At 43.2% G+C, this 22,033-nt stretch overlaps 2 protein-coding genes across 5 annotated transcripts in view; both read left to right on the forward strand.

The window, feature by feature from the left end:
- LOC100553170 (zinc finger protein RFP) overlaps positions 1–11,305 on the forward strand; it is an 11,444-nt gene extending 139 nt beyond the window's left edge. For 2 of the 4 annotated variants that reach the window (XM_008105888.3, XM_008105889.3), the window contains exons 2-8: positions 3,375–3,798; positions 5,311–5,406; positions 5,964–6,194; positions 7,221–7,243; positions 7,829–7,947; positions 8,920–8,952; positions 10,193–11,305. In XM_008105888.3, the coding sequence (XP_008104095.2) occupies positions 3,394–3,798; positions 5,311–5,406; positions 5,964–6,194; positions 7,221–7,243; positions 7,829–7,947; positions 8,920–8,952; positions 10,193–10,713 (1,428 nt within the window). In that variant the 5' untranslated portion in view covers positions 3,375–3,393 and the 3' untranslated portion in view covers positions 10,714–11,305. Of the gene's footprint in view, positions 1–10; positions 474–1,908; positions 2,065–3,374; positions 3,799–5,310; positions 5,407–5,963; positions 6,195–7,220; positions 7,244–7,828; positions 7,948–8,919; positions 8,953–10,192 lie in introns of those variants that run through there. The other 2 variants (XM_062973609.1, XM_008105891.3) reach the window with 2 other exon arrangements.
- Positions 11,306–11,938: 633 nt separating this feature from the next.
- On the forward strand, positions 11,939–22,033 carry LOC100553367 (zinc finger protein RFP). Its single transcript, XM_008105886.3, has 8 exons — positions 11,939–13,005; positions 13,337–13,758; positions 14,394–14,483; positions 14,778–15,002; positions 16,244–16,266; positions 19,022–19,140; positions 20,023–20,055; positions 20,660–22,033. Exons 2-8 carry the CDS (start codon positions 13,354–13,356, stop codon positions 21,175–21,177), a joined length of 1,413 nt encoding a protein of 470 aa, XP_008104093.2. The 5' UTR covers positions 11,939–13,005; positions 13,337–13,353; the 3' UTR covers positions 21,178–22,033.

Genomic DNA, 22,033 nt, shown 5'->3' on the forward strand with positions numbered 1-22,033 from the left:
TTTGGCGCATGCTCAATCACAGGCTTCCCAGTAGAGCCTCCAACACTATGGAGGAAATGGGTTGAACATCTGGGTTGCTGTGAGTTTTCTGGGCTATATCGCCATATTCTAGAAGCATTCTTTCCTGACGTTTCGCCTGCATCAATGGCCGGCTAACACCTCCCAACAAAGGATTCCCCCAAGCAGGAGTCAGCCTGACCTTGAAGCTAAAAGGCTATTCAGTGCTAATCAAGATGGCCAACTGCAACATTCACACCTGCCTCAAGCAGACAAGAGTTCTTTCTCCCACCCTGAACATTCCACAGATATATAAACCCCACTTGCTTAGTTTCCAACAGTCCTCACAACTTCTGAGGATACCTGCCATAGTTGTGTATGAAACGTCAGTAGAGAATGCTTCTGGAACATGGCCATACATCCAGGAAAACTCACAGCAACCCAATGATTCCGGCCATGAAAACCTTCGACGGCAGGTTGAACATCTCTTTATCTGAATTGCTTGGGGTCAGGAGGGAGTTTCCCCCACAGATTTTGAAGTATTTACGTATACATTGTAAGATATCCTGGAGATTTGATCCTAGTCTAAACACGGCATGTATATATACAGTAGAGTCTCGCTTATCCAACCTCCGCTCATCCAACATTCTGTATTATCCAATGCAGTCTGCCTTTTAATAGTCAATGTTTTTGTAGTCAATATTTTCAATACATTGCGATGTTTTGGTGCTAAATTCGTAAATACAGTAATTACTACATAACATTGCCATGTATTGAACTGCTTTTCTGTCGATTTGTTGTAAAACATGATGTTTTGGTGCTTAATTTGTAAAGTCATAATGTAATTTGATGTTTAATAGGCTTTTCCTTAATCCCTCCTTATTAACCAACAAATTGACTACAAATAAAGCTAGAATTGCATAAAATGAACTTACCGTAACAACATTGTTGGTAGTTAAATCTGTAAAAAGTTCAGTCCTTGCTGCCTAGAAAACAGCTGTGGATCCGGGCGGGAGGCAGACTGTGTTGGATAATCCAGAACGTTAGATAAGTGAGACTCTACTGTATGTGATTGGTTAGGGATGGCATTTAATTTCATAGTACGATGTACAATGACAATCGAGTTACTATATTCTACTCTATCTACACTGTAGTTTTAAGGCAGTTTCACACCACTTTCACTGCCATGGTTCAATACTATGGAATTCAGAGAGTTGTTGGAGCTCAACCACATCCTTCTTAAGTCAATAACCCTCAGTGAGGAAATAGATAGGCAGCAAACAGTATTATGTGAGGGAAGACCTTTCCCATTATCCCTGAATGCCTGTTATCTGTGTCTGTTTTTCATCACTTTTAAACCCTCCTACCATTTCCTTGACATTATAATTCTTAGGTTGCATGCCCTTGGTTTTCAGCCCCCCCAAAAAGAGACATCTGTGCTCAGTCTCTCTCTTAAGACTTTGTGTCAGAGTTTGAATGCAGCATGTAGTATTTTAATTTTCCCTTTGTTTGACTTTAGAAGGAATAGGGGTCATACTATATCTCTTATTTACTCTTAGTTAGTCTATACCCATCTATACCTATCTTTTCTATCTATATATGTACTTCCTTGTGATTTAATAAACTTTCTGAAACTGTTAAGGTAAATTTTGCATCTTATGTTTCTTTAAGCTCAAGATTCCTTTTCAGCCATGTTATTGCACCCTACTGTGCCTTTGGTTTTTTATAAATGCTTTTGCTGTTTTGAGGGGAATTTCCATACCAGTAGTTTGGTGAGGCATAAACTTTATCAGAGAAAGCTAAAACTACATTACATCTAATGTAGATGTATCCTAGCACATTACTGCTAAATAGACTTGAATTTGATTCCAAGATCCCACCTTTTCCCCCTCTACCCTACTTCTTATATAGACTTACTTACTTAGGAAATCCCTCGCAGCCCAAGGATGATGGCCTTCCAAGTGTGTCTTGACGGTGGCTGAAGAGACCTATTCTTGACCTGCATGTTCTTCTGCAGTGAGGACATCGGTTTCCAGACGGAAGGCGATCCCGATCAGGGTTGGCTTGGTGCGACTTCCTCTTGGCACGTTTCTCGCTTAAGCCCTCCATTCGTGCCTCTTCAAATTATGCAGCACTGCTGGTCACAGCTGGCCTCCAATTAGAGCACTGAAGGGTCAGGGCTTCCCAGTTCTCAATGTCTATGCCACAGTTTTTAAGGTTTGCTTTGAAATCTCTTTTTTAAATCTCTTTTTCTGTCCACCAACATTCCGTTTTCCATTCTTGAGTTGGGAGTATAGTAACTGCTTTGGGAGACGGTGATCGGGCATTCGAACAACATGGCCAGTCCAGCGGAGTTGTTGGCGTAGGAGCATCGCTTCAATGCTGACGGTCTTTGCTTCTTCCAGCACACTGACATTTGTCCGCCTGTCTTCCCAAGAGATTTACAGGATTTTTCGGAGACAATGCTGATGGAATCTTTCCAGGAGTTGAGTGTGACGTGTGTAGACCGTCCACGTTTCGCAGACGTAGAGCAGGGTTGGGAGGACAATGGCTTTCTAAACAAGCACCTTGGTATCTCTACGGATGTCCCGATCCCCAAACGCTCTCTGCTTCATTCGAAGAAATGCTGCACTCGCAGAGCTCAGGCAGTGTTGTATTTCAGCATCACTGTTGACTTTTGTGGAGAGGTGGCTGCCAAGGTAGCAGAAATGGTCAACATTTTCTAATGTTACATCATTAAGCTGTATTCCTGGCATTGCAGAGGGATTGGCTGGTATCTGCTGGAAGAGCACTTTGGTTTTCTCGATGTTCAATGAGAGGCTGAGCTTCTCATATGCTTCTGCAAAGGTGTTTAGAGTGGCTTGTAGGTCTTCTTCTGAATGCGCACAGACAACATTATCATCAGCATATTGGAGCAGATGTTGTTATGACCTTGGTTTTAGCTTGGTTTTGGCTTTGGTGTTCTTATATAGAACACCAAAGGCAAAGCTCTATGTCTGCCAAGCCCCACCCTTGTTTTCTGCTCATCTGAAAGGGGTTTTTTGAACATCAGAAGGCTAGTGAGCTTGTGATGAATGACAGGCCAAAAGAAAGCCTTCCCCTTAACCATGTCTTTCAGATAGGTTGGATCTAATTTGTACAGATATGTATAGGTTGTGATCAGTCCTTTGAATGAACTGTGCCTCAAAATATACCATTAGTCAAAGAAGCATTTTTAAGTAAGGGAGTAATATGCTTAGAGAACAACTTGAGGCATTTGGGGAACTCAGATTTTGCAGCACCAGAGGTTGGGCAGAGGCGGAATCATCAGCTGCTTTCCAGTAAGAGAAAGTCTGAGAAACTAAAGTAAGGCCATTAACTCTGTCTGTTTTCTGCAGTGGTGCAGCATCAGCAGCTATGGCTTCTGGAGACCCTGTGAAGAAGCTCTGCGAGGAACTGGCCTGTCCTATCTGCTTGGAGTATTTCAAAGAGCCTGTGAGCCTCTCCTGTGGGCACAATTTCTGCCAGTCCTGTCTGGATCTATGCTGGGAGGAGAAAGAGGCCTCCTGCCCACAGTGCAGGGAGAAAGTGCAGGAAGGAGACACCAGACCAAATAGGCAGCTGGTGAATCTGGTGGAGATTGCCAAGGAACTGTGGAGCCTTAAGGCAGAAGAAAGGGGGAGAGTCTGCCAGAGGCACCAGGAGCCCCTCAAGCTCTTCTGCAAGAACCATGAATCCCCCATCTGTCTGGTGTGCGACAAGGCAAAGGAGCACGAAAACCACAAAGTGATTCCTCTGGACGAGGCATCAAAGGAGTACAAGGTAGGAGGGGGTAAACTTGGGACACCTAACAAGGTGTTGTGGTGCATCTCCATCTCACCATGCAGGTCATGCAGGTCTGTGGCTGGCAGTTCAGTATTTCTCCAGACCCTGAGATTTTCAGGGATCAGGGGTGCCCCTACACAGTTTGATTCCACTTTAATTACCATGGCTCAATGCTACAAAACATGATAGTTGCAGTCGTACAAGATCTTTTGCGTCTTTGCCAAAGTGTGCCAGTGCCTTACGAATCCACAAATTCAAAATCCCATACCATTGAGCCCTGACAATTAAGGTAGTGTTAAAGCATGTTCATTCTACAGTGTAGATGCGCCCTGAGACTTGAGCAACAGAATTAAAAAATCCCTGCATATTAGAAAGAATATCCTGTTGACAATAGCTGTTCCATGACTGAATATGATGTAAGTAAACATGTTGGAGTATCTTTCTTTAAACAGAGGCTGGATGGCCATCTGTCAGGGAGGATGCTTTGATAGTGTGATCCTGAATGGCAGAATGAGGTGGCACTAGTGAACCCTTTCTTCCAGCCAGAAGGTGAACTCAAAGCAGGGCAGAGAATGAGTCCTGATGGAGAGGGAAGGAAGCCGCTAAATACAGGCAAAACGCAGGAGAAAATGCTGCTAGAACACAGCCATGCAGCCCGGAAACCATACAACACAACAATATTTGGTTTAATTGCACAAATCTTCTATTCCACTGCAGTTGGGTTCTCACTAACAGCGGAGCCATACTGAAGGGAGGAGTTTAATATCACACTTTTTCTTAGTTCTGCCAATTTAGTAATTCAGGGTCCCATGAGTGCACTTTTGCATGCCCTGTTAATCATACTTCAGCTGATTCTTCTAGTACAGTTTGAGCCATTTATTTGTATTTAGAGCAATTTTATTTCATGATTTAAGCTTTGAAGAATAACACATGAAAATATAACTGAAATATAAAATAAAATTTAAAAAACAGATAGTTTGGATTAGCGAGGGAGAGTGGAAGGAGTGAAGGGAAAGACCAACTCCTGATTTGATCTTGCTCTCATCATGCTGGCTCAGAAGGGGACCCATTGCATCAAGGTAAGCGACAGGACAGTTGTGGGATTATGAACTATAGGTTGGTATTCACTGACAATAACTAGAGATGGGATAATCATGGAGAGGAGGCAAGACAGCAGGAGGATGAACATGGCATCATGCAATAGGGATGCAATAGCTTGCCTGCCTCCTGTGATAGCACGCATCATGCACATTCTCCAAAATAAAATTGATTAGTACAGGGATAAAACCTGGGATTTTCAGATCCCTTTTTTGTTTGGCGGGTCTGTTTATAAGTAAAAAAATTGTGGAAGCAGTATTAACATAAGAAGAGAGGGCTGCCAATAAAGGTCAAGATTGTCCAAAGCACCCATAAAATTCAGTAAATGTGGTGTGGTTGATGGCATTATCTTTGAAAACATTCTAAACACTGAAGAAAATAAGTGACCAAGAACTTTATCTTCCTCTTCAGGATCAGATTTTGAATTTTTTGGAGACTCTGAAGAAGGAGAAAGAGAATATTCTGGCCTACAAAGCAGACGCAGCACAGGAAAGCCAAGATTTGCTCGTAAGTGGCATTGCTACTGAAAAAGGAGAGTGTATGAGTGAATGTGAGTCTGAATAATAATAAACTGAATTCCATTTGTCAAAACTATCTCTCATTATAAGAGACCTGATAGCCTACAGAAAATATTGAACCAAACCCATTCCAGTGGCAGGCCCTTGAAGGTCTTCACAAAGCACTTTCACCACTGGATATTGACATTTTCTTTGTGAGGAGATGTAAGCCCCGCTCCAAAGGAATGCAGATAATTGGGTTGCTGTAAATTTTCTGGCTGTATGGCCATGTTCCAGAAGCATTCTCTCCCGATGTTTCGCCCACATTTGCAGATAATTTGCTCCAAAGATCTTCTTTCTGCCTGTCACTCCCGTTTCCCTTTCCATTTGAAAAGTTCTAATAGCCTACAGACTATATCGACCCATTCCAGTGGCAGGTTTTTGTGGGGATTCACAAAGCTCCTTTTCTTCTGGATACTGATGTTTTTATGTGAAGAGACACAAATCCCTTTCCAATGTGGAGAATCCATTTCAAAAGCTGACTTTCACTCTTTTCCTTTATTCTAGAAGAAGACCCAAAGAGAGAAGGATAGGACTGTGGCTGCCTTCAGACACATGCACCAGTTTCTAGAAGAACAAGAGAGGAATCTTCTGGCAAAAATGGAAGAGGTGGAGAAGGAGATTTCAGCTAAAGGAGAGGAACATCTGGCCAGACTCTCCAAAGAACTCTCCTCTCTCTCGAAACTCATCCAAGAGATGGAGGAGAAGCATCAGCAGCCGGCAAGTGAACTCCTCCAGGTAAGGCCCAGACTGTCCTCATGGATGGCTGAGAAACGCAGTCTGTCTGTTATATGCAGCCTGGCTGTAGAATTATTTTTAATCAATAGGTTGCTGTATGGCCATGTTTCCAGCAGTATTCTCTCCTGACATTTCTCCTGCATCTGTGCTGATGGGCAAGATCAGGACTTTAGGGAGGATGTTTTAACACTTCAAAATAAAGTTTTTACAGAATGTTGACAACAGTTTGTAGGATTGCATTGACATGCAATAATTCAGTGCCCTTGGATAGCAGTCCTCTGCATTGTGTCTGAATTCTAAGCTTCAGCTCTTCAGTGTAGTGATCACCCAAAGAAACATGATATAAAATGTCCTTCGGAAACTGAACATCCACAAAGCCCTAACGCCTTAATCTGATCAACTGTCCTGCTGTGATTTTGAGGAAATTCATGGAGCCAAGATTTGGCTGTGACTGTTGACCTTTCCCTCACCTCACAAGCCCCAGCCTCTCTGCGTGAAGAGAAATACAAATATTCCCTTAACTCTGTTACCCCGAGAAACACTTACACGTACAGATATATAGACATAGATATATGAAATCATACAGTTCTTTAATAAACAAAGCAGACCCGGCTCTTTCTCTCTTTCCTCGTTTCCTAACTTGTTCATGGTTGCAAAACTTTGTATAATCGAACTACCAGATCCAATATATTACCATTCCATTTCTACATCTCAGAATGTGGCAAAGTCTCCTTCTCTGGAGGTTTTTAAATAGAAGCTGGATGGCCGTCTGGTGGGAGTGCTTTAATTGTGCATTCTTTCATTGTATCTGCTTGGACTGAAGAGATCCAGATTCTGGTGCTTGGCTCATTAAAAAGCTGCTTGTAAAATAGTGCCACTATTCTTAGTTTGTGGAGGGAGGGATGCTTTGCCCTCCTAGGTTTGTGCCAACTATTTCCATGAGTTGGATACCCTGTTTTTTCAGCTATATGGGATTGCTCTCCATGCAAATACCTCTCCTGAGTTCTTTCTTTTCCTTATTTACAGGATATCAGAAGCTTCTTGCAGGGGTAAGTTAATTTCCTCTCTTCCTCCCACTAAAGCTCAGATTTCCACATGAAATACATGACTCTCCAAAGCTGCAGCACATTGTAGGAATCCGTGTTTGGCTGGTGTTCACGGCATTGGACTCGATAGCCAGTGAGACTATTTTGACTCTGATTCCGTGGAGCACCTACATTCTAGAATCAATGCAATTTGATAACAACAACAACAATAACAACCACAGCAGCAAACTTGAATTTGTTATCCACCTCTCCTCACAACTCGAGACAGGACACAATCCAGCCAAAGCACACCACCAGGAATACATACCATAAAATATGTACTTTACAACACACCATCACAAAACACATATTAAAATACACAATGCAAGGATTAAAATACAGTATCAATAGAATGTAAATTTAAAGTTCACAGTTTAAAATTTTCTTGAACTGCTATGGCTCAATGCTCTGGAAAGTAGGCACCAGCATTCTTTGGCAGAAAAAGCCCCTTAAATGACTGCATAGCATTGAGCCATAGGAGAGTGAAAGTGGTGTCAAACTGCATTCATTGTTGTTTGTACATCCTCTGATATTTTCTTTCTCTCCCAGATATAAGAATAAAGAGAAATCTGAGACTTCTGCAGCCTTTTCTCCTGCCCTAAAGTGGAAGATCTGGGACGTCTGTGATATCAATCCCTTTCTGGAAGGTGTCATGAAGCAATTCAGAGGTAAGGGAGAATGTCTGCAAGGATTTTCAGTGATATTTGATCTTAGTCTGAAAGGGGAGCGGAAAGGTTTCAAAGAATTTGGAAAGTTAGGGCCATGAAACAGTAGATTGGAAAGCCAATGGAAACAACAGGTTCATTTTAAATGTGAAGCAAAATTGCATCTATTTGCTCTGTTGATTTTTTTCCTTTTCTATTTTATTTCAAGTGTGGAGTCACATTTCAATTGTGAAGCAAAACAAAATGAAAATTTACTTACCTTACTCTGGTCCATGTGAGGATTGGTTGAGTACAAGTTACTGATTTGTAAAATCAAATGTTGTGGGGCACCCATTTTTTATCAGCAATCCATAGTATTTTATGATCTTCATTCAAAGGTGAATGTGAACATTGGACAGTCAGCCCTCTACATTCACAGGCGTTAAGGATGTGGGATCTCCTGGAAATGGGGGAAAATGTGGATAAAAAACCCTGAGAGAATACTTCTCGAGAAATGTCTGGAGGCCCTTCTACACTGCTATATAATCCAGACTATCAAAGCAGATAATACACATTATTTACCTTGAACTGGATTATATGAGTCTATACTGCCATATAATCCAGTTCAAAGCAGATAATCAGGATTTTATATGGCAGTGTAGAAGGGGCGTAGGCTGCCCAGTGAGATATTGACCATCTGAAAGAAGTTGCACTTGGAGGATCTAGAGATTCGTAGAGAGGCGTTTCCTGTAGGGATCTGTAGTTTCCCAGGTTGACCCTATAGACAACTTCCTGGAGCAGTTTACAATTGCATCACACTGGAGGACACGGAGACTCTTAGAGAGAAGATTTTAATCAATGAGACGTAACTCTCAGTGAGTGAAGTCCCACTACGTCTCTTGGGTGCAGGATTTCAGCCCTCCTGTGTTGTTTCCTCCTGGGTTTCTGAGAGTCACCATGTTGTGCTAATCCTCACTCTCTTCTTTCTCTCTCCAGCCTCTCTGGAATCTGGGCTTCAGCAGGAAAAAGGTAAACAAACAAACAAACAGATTTTTTAACAGAGGGTTGCATTGAGGCTGAGAGAGTGCAGCGTGGCCAATGTGGGTTTCCATTGAAAAAGGGAGGGGATTCAAACCCTGGTCTCCCTGAGCTTTCGTCCAACCCTCAGACCACTGTTCCACTCTGGATTAAAGTAGACTTGCCTTGGTATAGTCATCTTTGCTTCGAGGGAGCATTTAGGGGTGATTTATCTCCATTTATTTGCCTTTTTACCCAGCCTTAACCATGCAAGATATAGCAGAGCCAAGCAAAAAACAAACAAACCCAAAAACCTCCCTTTCTCTCGGTGTATTTACACGAGAGAATGAATGCAGTTTGACACCACTTTCATTGCCATGGCCTGGAAGTTCAGGGAATAATGTTCTCCCACTCTGCTCATATCAGTATCCATGGCCAATCAGGTTTAAAGTATAACCCTCCCAAGAGAGTGACAACAATAAACAACACTTAATTTATATTGATTGGGAAATAGTTGACTGGAAACTAGAATACCTTAATATGATAATATCAAACCAGACTTCCAGATGTCTTCCCCCAAACTACTGACACCTATGTTATGCAGCACAGGTGAAGAGGAAATAGCTTTAAAATGAAAGTTCTTCTCTGATATTGTATGAAGTCTGGTTTCAGACTTCTCGGAGTTGTGATTAAAAGAGTATATTTTTAAAGTTTTGACCAAATGGCATGTATTTGGATTCGGTATAGAATTCCCAAAAGAGTGTAAAAAAAACCCTGAACACTGACTTTTTATGGCTCCTTGCTTCAAGCTTACTTTAGTGGCACACATTATGCCTCCCTAGATAAAGAATCAGTCTCCTACCCCAATATGAAATATGTGGGACTTTAATATTGTCATAAAACCGGGTGATTAGTCTGCCTTCAAATTCTTTCTGACTTATGGGGCTGAGAGTGTGTGACTGGCACAATGTTACCCAGTGGGATTCCATGACTGAGGGGGAACCAAACCCTGGTCTCCAGAGTCATAGTGTTGCTCTTAAGAAGGAGACAGCATGATGTAGAACCAGTCCAGATTTGAGAGGGCGAGAGAATATTTCCCTGTCATTTTTTTTTAGAATCAGAGGTGGAAACTGATCTTCTATCAATTTTTCTTTTCTCTTTCTTTCTTTCTTTCTTTCTTTCTTTCTTTCTTTCTTTCTTTCTTTCTTTCTTTCTTTCCCACTTCATCCCGATCTGTTTCCACCACCAACAGCACATGTGACTCTGGATCCAGACACAGCCCATCCTCGGCTCATCCTCTCTGAAGATCACAGACGTGTGATGAAGGCAGAGAAAAAGCAAGATCTTCCTGACAATCCTGAGAGATTCAATTATTGGCCTTTTGTGCTGGGCCTGGAGGGATTCACAGGAGGCAGGCATTTCTGGGAAGTCCTTGTGGGGAGTGAGGAAGAATGGTTTGTGGGAGTTGCCAGAAAGTCTGTGCAGAGAAAGGGCATCATCCACTGTGGGCCTTGGGCTGGGATCTGGCGAGTGGGAAAGGGGAAGTGTGGATACAAGTTCTCCTCCGACAAAGATGCATTCCCATTTCTGACTCTGAGCGAGAAGCCCAAGAGGGTCCGAGTGACTCTGAACTACGAAGGGGGTCGTGTGGCCTTTTACGATGCAGACTCAGCAGCCCAGATCTTTCAATACCCTCCAGCCTCTTTCTCAGGAGAGACCCTCCTTCCCCTGTTTTATGTGACTAAAAAAGCCCAACTAGAGCTCTCCCCGTAAGGATGGAGAGCAATGCCCAAAGACTCACACATCTGAGACACAAGAGGAGCTTTATCTCTGGAGATTTGGAGCTGTGGATTCTTTTTGCTCTCTTTCTGAAACCTCTCTACTCTTTCATTAAATATTTGTGAAAACCTGGCTGGAGTCTGGAGTGTGAATGAAGAAGCCATTCCTCATGGCAGTGCTCAGCTCATGGATCAGCCAGGGACTTCATGGAAAGCCCAGCTACAACCATAACAACAAAGAGGGAATAAAAGACCTAAATCAGTTTTTAGTCAAGAATTCAATTGGAATTCAGTTGTAAGTCTATTTGCTCCTGCCTTTCCTGGCGTTTCACAGGGATGGAGGCAGGACTTGGCTGTGAAGTTAAACATAAGTGTAGCCTTGCTTCATCCCCTTGCCAACTGGAAACAATTCTTTTTCTGTCTTCTGTCCTCATTGTGCCCGCTTGTCCTGAGTAGAAGTTACACATCAGGAAAATCCAATGTCATGGTGCACCTATTTCTTTATGTACAGCGCATCGTTTTTCATGATCTGAATAATCAAAGACTTTGCTGTAAATAATAAAGCACAGATTGATTTTTCTCTGAAATACGTACTTTTCTGCATTCCATTATCCAACATATGTTTCAATATGATCCCTTGTACCTTTTTGTTTTCTGAAAGCAGCTTGGACATCTGGCAGTTTCACTCTGTATATAGTGAAATAGTTGTTTTGGTCATGTTTGAGTATCACTTGTTTTATGCCTGGAAGGTCAGTGCAGTTGTTCTGCTTGTCTGAAATCTCGGGTCTCCTGGAGTGCCTGAGCTTTGATTGATCCACTGAAAACATGCAAGGATGAAGGCAGGATCAGAAATGGTTTGATTCCGCAAAGGCCAAAGTGGATGCTGGGGGACACAGATTGATCCCACATCTGACATGCCTCTAAGTCACAAGCGTGGGTATTATATAGACATTGGATATGTGCTGTGACTGGTGCAAATAATGATCCACAATCTCATTGGTTCAAAAGTACATTTACGCTTTGTAATTGGTGCGTAGTGTAGAATAAACTGGCATTGGTGAAACTTGAAGCTGTCGGCTGTCTGGTGTGTTCTCCCACTGTGAAAGCGGGAGGGTTTGAGAATGAAGTGCCGTTTGGGTCTTGGGACAATGAGTGTTGGTAGGTTTATTCCTGGGATATAGGTCCCACGGTGATCCCAGATTTGGGACAGTGGGTGTCCTGGTGTTCAGAGATTAGGACCAAAAGGTAGATTGCTGGGCTTATGGTGTTTGCCAAGCATGGATCTTTGTAAGACAGGGAAGCCGGCCGATGGCTGCTCCCTCTTTGCTGTGAAGGTTCAAGTCAGGGGATGTGTAGTGCTTATGCACTGGTGAATGAGGAACCACCTGGGGAAATGGCCCTGCTTGATTTTGGGGAATTTGGCAGCTGGGGTGCTTCCTTAGGTCATCCATCTGAGCCCTGGTGAGTGGAAGGAGGAAGGCAACAAGCTTTTTCCAGCCCAGGGGACATATTGCATGTTTCTGGGGAAATACTTGCTTATGTGAGACAGCAGCCAAATACAGATTGAGCTTCCCAGAGCTGAAATTCCACAATCTGAAATACTAGGAAGTTGTCTATATGGGCAGCTGAGAGAGTGACACCTTTGCTTTGCAATGGAGCAGGTGGCCTTGCAAATGCTTTCAAATCACACACAAACCCAGTGCTAGGCAACATGGACATGGAGAAGCACGCATTGAGCGTCTCTCATCAGGAAATACAAAATACTGCAAATTTCACAATTGCCCACAACAGTAAGTGAGATAGTAACACCTTTGATTTCAGAGGATTCAGGTTTCACCAACTTTGTTTCAGGCACTATATTATTTAAAATATTGCATATAAAATTACCTTCAGGCTATGTGTTGCAAAGCTCTTGTTTTTCAGTCCCCCCAAAAAGAGACCTCTGTCTTCCATATCTAAGCTTCTGTGTGAGAGATTGAATGCAGAATGTAGTCTTTGAATCTTTTCCCTTTGTTTGACCTTAGAAGAAACAAGGATTTCTATTTTCTCAGTTAAATAGTCTAGACACCCATCTTTTCTATCTAGAAATGGACTTCCTTGTGGTTTAAGAAACCTTTTGAAACTTTTAAAGTAAACTCTGCACGTCATGTTTCTTTAAGCTCCAGAATCCTTTTCATCCATGCTATTGCCAGTTTACCAGCTGTTAGGAATTGTGAGAGCTGACCTTCAAAACACCTGGAGGAGCACAGTTTGAGAAACACTGCTGTGGGAAGAAGTGGTCTTTCAGGTAGGCTGGACCTAAGCTGCATAGGGATGCATAGGTTGCAACCAGCCCCTTGAATGCATTGTATCTGGAAATGCACCAGTAGCCAAAGAAGCATCTTTAAGTAAGGGAGTTATATGCTTAGAGAATAACTTGAGCAGTGTCCAGGAAGGCAGAGAAAGGGGAAGGGTCTCATATCCAGTTTCCCAAAGCCTGAGGCATTTGAAGAGCTCGGGGGTTGCAGGGCCAAAGGTTGGGTAGTCATCAGCTGTTTTCCTGGAACAGAAAGGTTGAGGAACGAAAGTAAGGCTGTTAGCTGTCTTTGCAGTACTTACTTACTTACTTACTTACTTAGGAGCAGCATCTGCAGCCATGGCCTCTGGAGAACCAATGAAGAAGCTCTGTGAGCAACTGGCCTGTCGCATCTGCATGGAGTATTTCAAGAAGCCTGTGATCCTCTCCTGTGGGCACAATTTCTGCCAGTCCTGCCTAGACCGATGGTGGGAGAGGAGAGATGCCTATTGCCCACAATGCAGAGAGGAAGTGCAGGAAGGGGACATCAGGCCAAACAGGCAGCTGGCCAATGTTGTGGAGCTAGTCAAGGAACTGGAGAGCCAGAAGGCGGAAGAGAAGGGGAGAGTCTGCCAGTGGCACCAGGAGCCCCTGAAGCTCTTCTGCAAGGACCACAAAGCCCCCATCTCTGTGGTGTGCGACAGGTCGAAGGTGCACGAAAACCACAAAGTGATCCCTCTGGTCGAGGCCTCAAAGGAGTACAAGGTAGGAGGGGGTAAAATAGGGACACCTAACAAGGTGTTGTGGGTCATCTCCACCTCACAATATAGGTCTGTGGCTGGCAGTTCAATATTTCCCCAGACAGGGGGAATATTGTTGTCAGGGATCAAGGGTGCATCTACACTCTAGAATTAATGCTTTGAAAAACAACACAGGGGAGGGGAACCATTGTATCAAAGTAAGTAACAGGACTGTTGCAGGATTGTGAACTATAGGTGGGTTTCACTGACAATACCTAGAGATGGGATAATCATGGAGAGGAGGCAAGGCGGCAGCTGGATAAACATGGCATCATGCAATAGGGATGCAATCGTTTGCCTGCCTCCTGTGATAGCATCCATCATGTGCATCTCCCAAATAATATTGATTAATACAGGAATAAAACCTGGGATTTCCATATTCTTTTGTTTTCCTCTGAAGGGCATTTTTACGAGTGAAGAAAATTGTGGAACAATTTTCAAAAGAATTAACAAAAGAAGAGAGGGCTGCCAATAGAGGTCAAGATTGTCCAAACCTCCCATAACATTCAGTAAATGTGGTTGATGGCATGATCTTTGAAACTATTCAAAACCCTGAACAACAAAAGTGACCAAAGACTTTGCCTTTTTCTTCATGATCAGATTTGGAATTTTCTGGAGACTCTGGAGAAGGAAGGAGAGAACATTCTGGCCCACAAAGCAGACGCAGCATGGGAAAGCCAAGATTTGCTTGTAAGTGGCATTGCTTCTGAGAAACGAGAGTGTATAGTTGAATGTGAGTCTGAATAAACTGAATTCCTTTTGTCAAAACTATCTCTCATTATAAGAGACCCGATAACCTACAGAAAAATATTGATCCAAACCCATTCCAGTGGCAGGCGCTTGCAGGTCTTCTCAAAGCACTTTCACCACTGGATATTGACATTTTCTTTGTGAAGAGATGTAAGCCCCACCCAAAAAGAATGAATTCTCTCCAAAGACCCTCTTTCTGCCTCTCACTCCCATGTTTCTTTTCCTTTATTCTAGAAGAAGACCCAAAGACAGAAGGATAGGACTGTGGCTGCCTTCAGACACATGCACCAGTTTCTAGAAGAACAAGAGAGGAATCTGCTGGCAAAAATGGAAGAGTTGGAGAAGGAGATTTCAACCAAAGGGGAGGAACATCTGGCCAGACTCTCCAAAGAACTCTCCTCTCTCTCAAAACTCATCCTAGAGACGAAGCATCAGCAGCCGGCAAGTGAATTCCTCCAGGTAGGGCCCATATTGTCCCCATGGATGGCTGAGATAGTGGCCATCTCATGTTTCTATGAACACAAACTGTTGTATGACATTACCTTTGTGCTATGTTTAGAAACAAATAACCATAAATGAACTTAAGACTGACTTGAGTTTCATTGATTGATTGATTGATTGACTGATTGATCAATAGATAGATTACACAAACATATCAAAAATTATTTGCAGTCCGGCTATAGAATTTATTTTAATCAATAGTTTGCTGTGAGTTTTTCGGGCTGTATGGCCGTGTTCCAGAACCATTCACTCTTGATGTTCTGCCTTCATCTGTACCAATGGGCAAGATCAGGACTATAGGGAGGATGTTTGAACACTTCAAGACCAAGGTTTTGCCGAGTGTTGACAGCAGTGTCCAGGCATGCATTGTCATGGAACATCTTAATGCCCTTGGATAGCAGTCCTCTGCATTTTGCCTAAATTTTAGGCTTCAGCTCTCCAGTGTAGTGAGCATCCAAAGAAAGATACTATAAAATGTGCTTGGGAAACTCTTGGGAAACTGAACATCCAGGAAGTCCTGAAGCCTTAATCTGATCAACTGTCCTGTTGTGATTTTGAGGAAACTCCTGAACCCAAGATTTATTTGGCTGAGACTATTGCCGCAGCCTCTCAGCCTCAAGAGAAATATAAATATTACCGTAACCCTGTTACCCTAAGAAACACCTACACATACCCCTCTCTCTCTCTCTCTCTCTCTCTCTCTCTCTCTCTATCTATATATATATATATACACACACACATGCAATCATACATTTCTTTAATTAGCAATACAGACTCAGCTCTTTCTCTCTTTTCTTTTTTCTTCTTCACTGTTGCAAAATTTTGCATAATCAAACTGTTTCTACATCTCAGAATGTGGTGAAGTCTCCTCTGGAGGTTTTAAAATAGCAGCTGGATAGCCATCTGGTGGGAGTGTTTTGATTGGGCATTCTTGCCTTGCATCTGGTTGGACTGAAGAGATCCAGATTCCTATTATACTGAGGCTTGCATTTGACCAGTGTTTTGGTGGCTCTGCAAAAAGCTGCTTGCAAAATAGTGCCAGTGGTTACATAGATCTACTCGTCTCCTTCTTAGTTTGCGGAGGGAGGGATGCTTTGCGCCCATTATTTCTATTAGTTGGATGCCCTGTTTTTTCAGATATATGAGAGTGGTCTCCATGCAAATGCCTCTGCTGAGTTCTTTCTTTCCTTCATTTACAGGATATCAGAAGCACCCTACAGGGGTAAGTTAATATCCTTTCGTCCACCCATTAAAGCTCTGATTTGCACATGAAATGCATGACTCTCAAAAGCAGTGGTGCATTGCAGGGGTCTGTGTTTGGCTTGTGTTCACAGGAAGTATGAGACCCCTTCAACTCTGCAATTTGATAACAAAAACAACAACAATAACTTTAATTTGTTATCCACCTCTTCTCATGACTTCAGGCAGGAGACAATCCAGCCAAAGCAGACCACTATGAATACATACCATAAAATATATACATTACAACACACTGCACTTCACTACACGACCGCTCCAGAAAAATGCAGGGAATAAAATCAACCTCTGTACATGGCATTCATCGACCTTGCAAAGAGATTCGACACAGTGAATAGCTGAGCCCTCTGGACCATCCTTCAAAAAATCGGGTGCCCTGACAAATTTGTGAGCATCCAGCGGCTCCTCCACGGTGACATGATGGCAACAGTCTTGGACAGCAGTGGCTCCCAAAATGACTCATTTAAGGTGGAATCAGGGGCCTCTGGTGGCGCAGTGTGTTAAAGCGTTGAGCTGTTGAACTTGCGGACCAAAAAGTCACAGGTTCAAATCTGGGGAGTGGAATGAGCACCCGCTGTTGGCCCCAGCTCCTGCCAACCTAGCAGTTCGAAAACATTGCAAATGTGAGTAGGTAGTGCTCTGGCGGGAAGGTAACGGTGCTCCATGCAGTCATGACCTTGGAGATGTCTACGGACAACGGCTTAGAAATGGAGATGAGCACCAACCCCCAGAGTCAGACATGACTGGACTTAATGTCAGGGGAAAGCTTTACCTTTACCTTTACAGGTGTCAAACAGAGATGTGTTATTGCCCCCACTTTTTTCCCATCTTCATCGCTGTAATACTTTGTTGATGGGAAGTTTCCCACTGGAGTGGAAATCATCTATCCGACAGATGGCAAGCTATTTAACCTCAGCAGACAAAGCCAGACAAAGCCAAAACCAAGGTCACAACAACATATGTTATAGAACTCCAATATGCCAATGACAATGTAGCCTCTGCGCATCCAGAAGAAGACCTACAAGCCACTCTAAACGCCTTTGCAGGAACATATGACAAGCTCGGCCTCTCACTGAATGAGAAAACCAAAGTGCGCTTCCAGCCGGCACCAGCCAATCCCTCTGCAATGCCAGGAATACAACTTAATGGTGTAATATTAGAAAATGTTGACCATTTCCACTACCTTGGCAGTCACCTCTCTACAAAAGTCAACATCGACGCTGAAATACAACACCGCCTGAGCTCTGCAAGTGCAGCATTTCTCCGAATGAAGCAGAGAGTGTTTGAGGATCGGGACATCCGTAGAGATACCAAGGTGTTTGTTTATAAAGTTATTGTCCTCCCAACCCTGCTGTACACCTGGGAAACATGGACTGTCTACAGAAGTCACACTCAACTCCTGGCAAGATTTCATCAGCGTTGTCTCCAAAAAATCCTGTAAATCTCTTGGGAAGACAGGCGGACAAATGTCAGCATGCTTGAGGAAGCAAAGACCACCAGCATTGAAGCGATGCTCCTACGCCATCAACTCCACTGGACTTTCCACATTGTCCGAATGCCCGATCACCATCTCCCAAAGCAGTTACTATACTCCCATCTGAAGAACGGGAAACGTAATGTTGGTGGACAGAAAAAGAGATTTAAACATGGACTTAAGCCAATCTTAAAAACTGTGGCATAGACACCGAGAACTGGGAAGCCCTGGCCCTTGAGTATTATAGCTGGAGGTCAGCTGCAGAATTCGAAGAGGCACAAATGGAGGGCTTAAGGGAGAAACGTGCCAAGAGGAAGGCGCATCAATCCAACCCTGACCAGGGCTGGAAACTGATGTCTTCACTGTGGGAGAACATGTGGGTCAAGAATAGGGCTCCAAAACCACCTACGCATCCTCAGCCAGACGCTACACTTGGAGGACCATCATCCTCGAGCTATGAGAGATTAAAATACACAATGCAAAGAGTAAAATGCAGTACCAATAGAATGTAATTTTAAAGTACAAAGTTCAACATTTTCTTGAACTGCTATGGCTCAGTGCTCTGGAATGTAGGCACCAGTACTCTTTGGCAGAGAAAGCCCTTTAAATGACTACATAGCATTGGCCATGCAGTGAGAGAAAAAAGGTCGAACATTGTTAAAGCCATCCACTGCATGACTATCACCCTCCTCCCACCAGACTCAAATCAAGGAAAGGGCTTCATGAGAACCACCACTCCTCTTGATGTTCCTCCAGCAGCAGCAAGGGTGTCCCTCTGGGCAGCTAAACCTGGCAATTCTAACTGGATGGCCCCCCATGAGGGTCTTTCTCCCGGGGCAAACCAAGAATGGGCAACTTGGAAGTCCCTGAACAGACTCAGAAGCGGAGTGGGCAGATCAAAAGACAACCTGGCGAGGTGGCACTACCTGGAGGAATCCTCCACCTTGTGTGACTGTGGAGCTGAACAAACAACTCCGCATATGTATCCTTGCCCACAATGCCCTGCCTCATGTACGGAGGAGGAGTTGTTTAAAGCTACGGACAATGCGATTGCTGTTGCCCGCTTTTGGTTCAAAACTATTTAGCTGTTTGTGATTCCTTTATTTTATCACTTGTAAACTTATTTATTATGCAATGTTTTTGACACGAAATAAATAAATAAAAATTGGCCATGGCGGAGTCAAAGTGGTGTCAAACGGCATTTATTCTGTTTGCACATCCTCTGATGTTGTTCTTTCTCCTCCAGGTATAAGAATAAGGAGAAATTTGAGACTTCTGTAGCCTTTCCTCCTGCCCTGAAGTGGAAGATCTGGGACTTCTGTGATATCGGTGTCTTCCTGGAGGGTATCATGGAGCAATTCAGGGGTGAGAGAGAATGTCTGCAAGGATTTTCAGTGAGATACAACCTTGGTCTGAAAAGGGAAAAAATTCCTAAGCATTTGGAAAATTAGGGCCACAAAACAGCAAATTGGAATGGCTACTCGAAACAACTGTTTCATTTCAAATGTGAAACAAAATTGTATTATTTGTCTTATTTAATTTTTAGTTATCCAGGGGGTGGCCACAAGGGTGCGCTATACAGAGAAGGAGAGTCCATTTTACAAGGGAAGACGATATACAGTAGAGTCTCACTTATCCAAGCCTCACTTATCCAAGTTTCTGGATTATCCAAGCGATTTTTGTAGTCAATATTTTCAATATATCGTGATATTTTGGTGCTAAATTTGTAAATACAGTAATTACAACATAACATTACTGCGTATCGAACTACTTTTTCTTTCAAAATTGTTGTATAACATGATGTTTTGGTGCTTAATTTGTAAAATCATAACCTTATTTGATGTTTAATAGGCTTTTCCTTAATCCCTCCTTATTATCCAAGATATTCGCTTATCCAAGCTTCTGCTGGCCCGTTTAGCTTGGATAAGTGAGACTCTACTGTAATAATATAATAATGGAACCTGGAGGACTTAAAGAATCTTACAGAGGCGTTCCCTGTAGGGATCTCTAGTCCCCCAGCATGACTCTATAGCCAATTTCTTAGAGAGTCTTACAATTGAGACACACTGGAGGGGACTTGGCGACTCCTAGAGAGAACGTTTTAATCAATGAGACGTAACTCTCTGTGGGTGAAGTCACACTAGTTCTATTGGGTGCAGGAACTCAGCCCTCCTGTGTTGTTTCCTCCTGGGTTTCTGAGAGTCACCCATGTTGTGTTAAGCCTCACTTTTTGCTTTCTCTCTCCAGCTTCTCTGGAATCTGGGCTTCAGCAGGAAAAAGGTAAACAAACAAACATTGAGGCTGAGAGAGTGGTGCATGGCTAGTCGGTCTGAGTAGATTTTTAAAGCTCTGAACAAATGGCATGTATCTGTATTCTGTATAGAATCCCCAAAAGAGTGTCAAAATAACCTGAACACTGACTATTTATGGCTCTCTGCTTCAATCTTACTTTAGTGGCACATCCCTAGATAAAGAATCCGTCTCCTACCCCAATATGAAATATGCGGGACTTTAACATTCACATAAAACCGGATGATTGGATTGCCTTTAAATTCTTTCTGACATATGGCAAACCAAAACTATCCTATCACAGGGTTTTCTGGGGCTGAGAGTGTGTGATTGACACAAGTTTACCTAATGGGTTTCCATGACGGAGGGGGAATCGAACCCTGGTCTCCAGAGTCATCATCCCACCAACTCATGCTCAAGTGTTGCTTGTAAGAAGTAGAGTAGCACAATGTAGAATCGATCTAGATTTGCGGGAGCTAGGGAATATTTCTGTGTTGTTTTTTAGAATCAGATGGAAGCTGGTCTTTTATCAGTTTGCACTTTCATTCATTCATTCATTCTCTCTTCACCCCTCATTTGTTTCCACCACCAACAGCACATGTGACTCTGGATCCAGACACAGCCCATCCTCGGCTCAGCCTCTCTGAAGATCTCAGACGTGTGATCAATGGGGAGAAAGAGCAAGACCTTCCTGACAATCCTGAGAGATTCAGTGGGTGTCCTTATGTGCTGGGTCAGCAGGGATTCACAGGAGGCAGGCATTTCTGGGAAGTCCTTGTGGAGAATGGGGAAGAATGGTCTGTGGGAGTTGCCACAAAGTCTGTTCAGAAAAACGGCAAGATCTGCTGTGACCCTGAGGCTGGGACCTGGGATGTGGGAAAGTGGGAAGGTGAATACATCTTCTCAGACAACAATGAGTCCCCATCTCTGATTCTGAGCGAGGAGCCCAAGAAGATCCGCGTGACACTGAACTATGAAGGAGGTCGGGTGGCCTTTTACGATGCAGACTCAGCAGCCGTGATCTTGGAATACCCTCCAGCTTCTTTCTCAGGAGAGACCCTCCTCCCGTTCTTTTCTGCGCGTAGAAAATCCCAACTGGAGATCTCCCCGTAAGGATGGAGAGCAATGCCCAAAGACTCACACCATCCGAGACACAAGAGGAGCTTTATCTCCAGAGATCTGGAACTGTTGATTCTTGTTGCTCTTTTTCTGGAACCTCTCTGCTCTCTCTATACATATTTGTGAAAACCTGGCTGGAGTCTGGTGTGTGAATGAGGAAGGCATTCCTCATGGCAATGCTCAACTCATAGATCGGCCGGGGACTACTTCCTCCCATTTGGAAAGCCCAGTTACAGCAGGAACAATGATGAGGGAATAAAAGACCTCAATCAGTTTTTAGTCAAGAATTCCGTTTATTGGAATTCAGTTATAAGTCTGTTTGCCCCTCCTTTTCCTGGCTTTTCCCAGGGAAGAAAGGGGGTTAAAGAAAGTTAAAGTTAAACAAAGGGAGTGATAAAGCGCGGCCTTGCTTCATCCCCTTGCCAATGGGAAACAATTCTTTTTCTGTCGCTGGTCTTCATGGTGGGCCCTTGTCCTGAGTAGAAGTTACACATCAGGAAAATCGAATGTCATGGTGCACCTATTTCTTTATGTACAGCGCATCGTTTTTCATGATCTGAATAATCAAAGACTTGCTGTAAATGATAAAGCACAGATTGATTTTTCTCTGAAATACGTACTTTTCTGCATTCCATTATCCAACATATGTTTCAATATGATCCCTTGTGCCTTTTTGTTTTCTGAAAGCAGCTTGGACATCTGGCCATTTCACTCTGTATATAGTAAAATAGTTGTTTTGGTCATGTTTGAGTATCACTTGTTTCATGCCTGGAAGGTCAGTGCAGTTGTTCTGCTTGTCTGAAATCTCGGGTCTCCTGGAGTGCCTGAGCTTTGATTGCTCCACTGAAAA

Source organism: Anolis carolinensis, chromosome 2 (assembly GCF_035594765.1).
Source record: "Anolis carolinensis isolate JA03-04 chromosome 2, rAnoCar3.1.pri, whole genome shotgun sequence".
NCBI classification, from domain to species: domain Eukaryota; kingdom Metazoa; phylum Chordata; class Lepidosauria; order Squamata; family Dactyloidae; genus Anolis; species Anolis carolinensis.

Coding starts and splice junctions, on each gene's coding strand:
- LOC100553367 (XM_008105886.3), top strand. CDS start 13,354: ATGGCCTCTGGAGAACCAATGAAGAAGCTCTGTGAGCAACTGGCCTGT. Junction 13,759..14,393: donor AGGCCTCAAAGGAGTACAAG/GTAGGAGGGGGT, acceptor CTTCATGATCAG/ATTTGGAATTTTCTGGAGAC. Junction 15,003..16,243: donor CGGCAAGTGAATTCCTCCAG/GTAGGGCCCATA, acceptor CTTCATTTACAG/GATATCAGAAGCACCCTACA.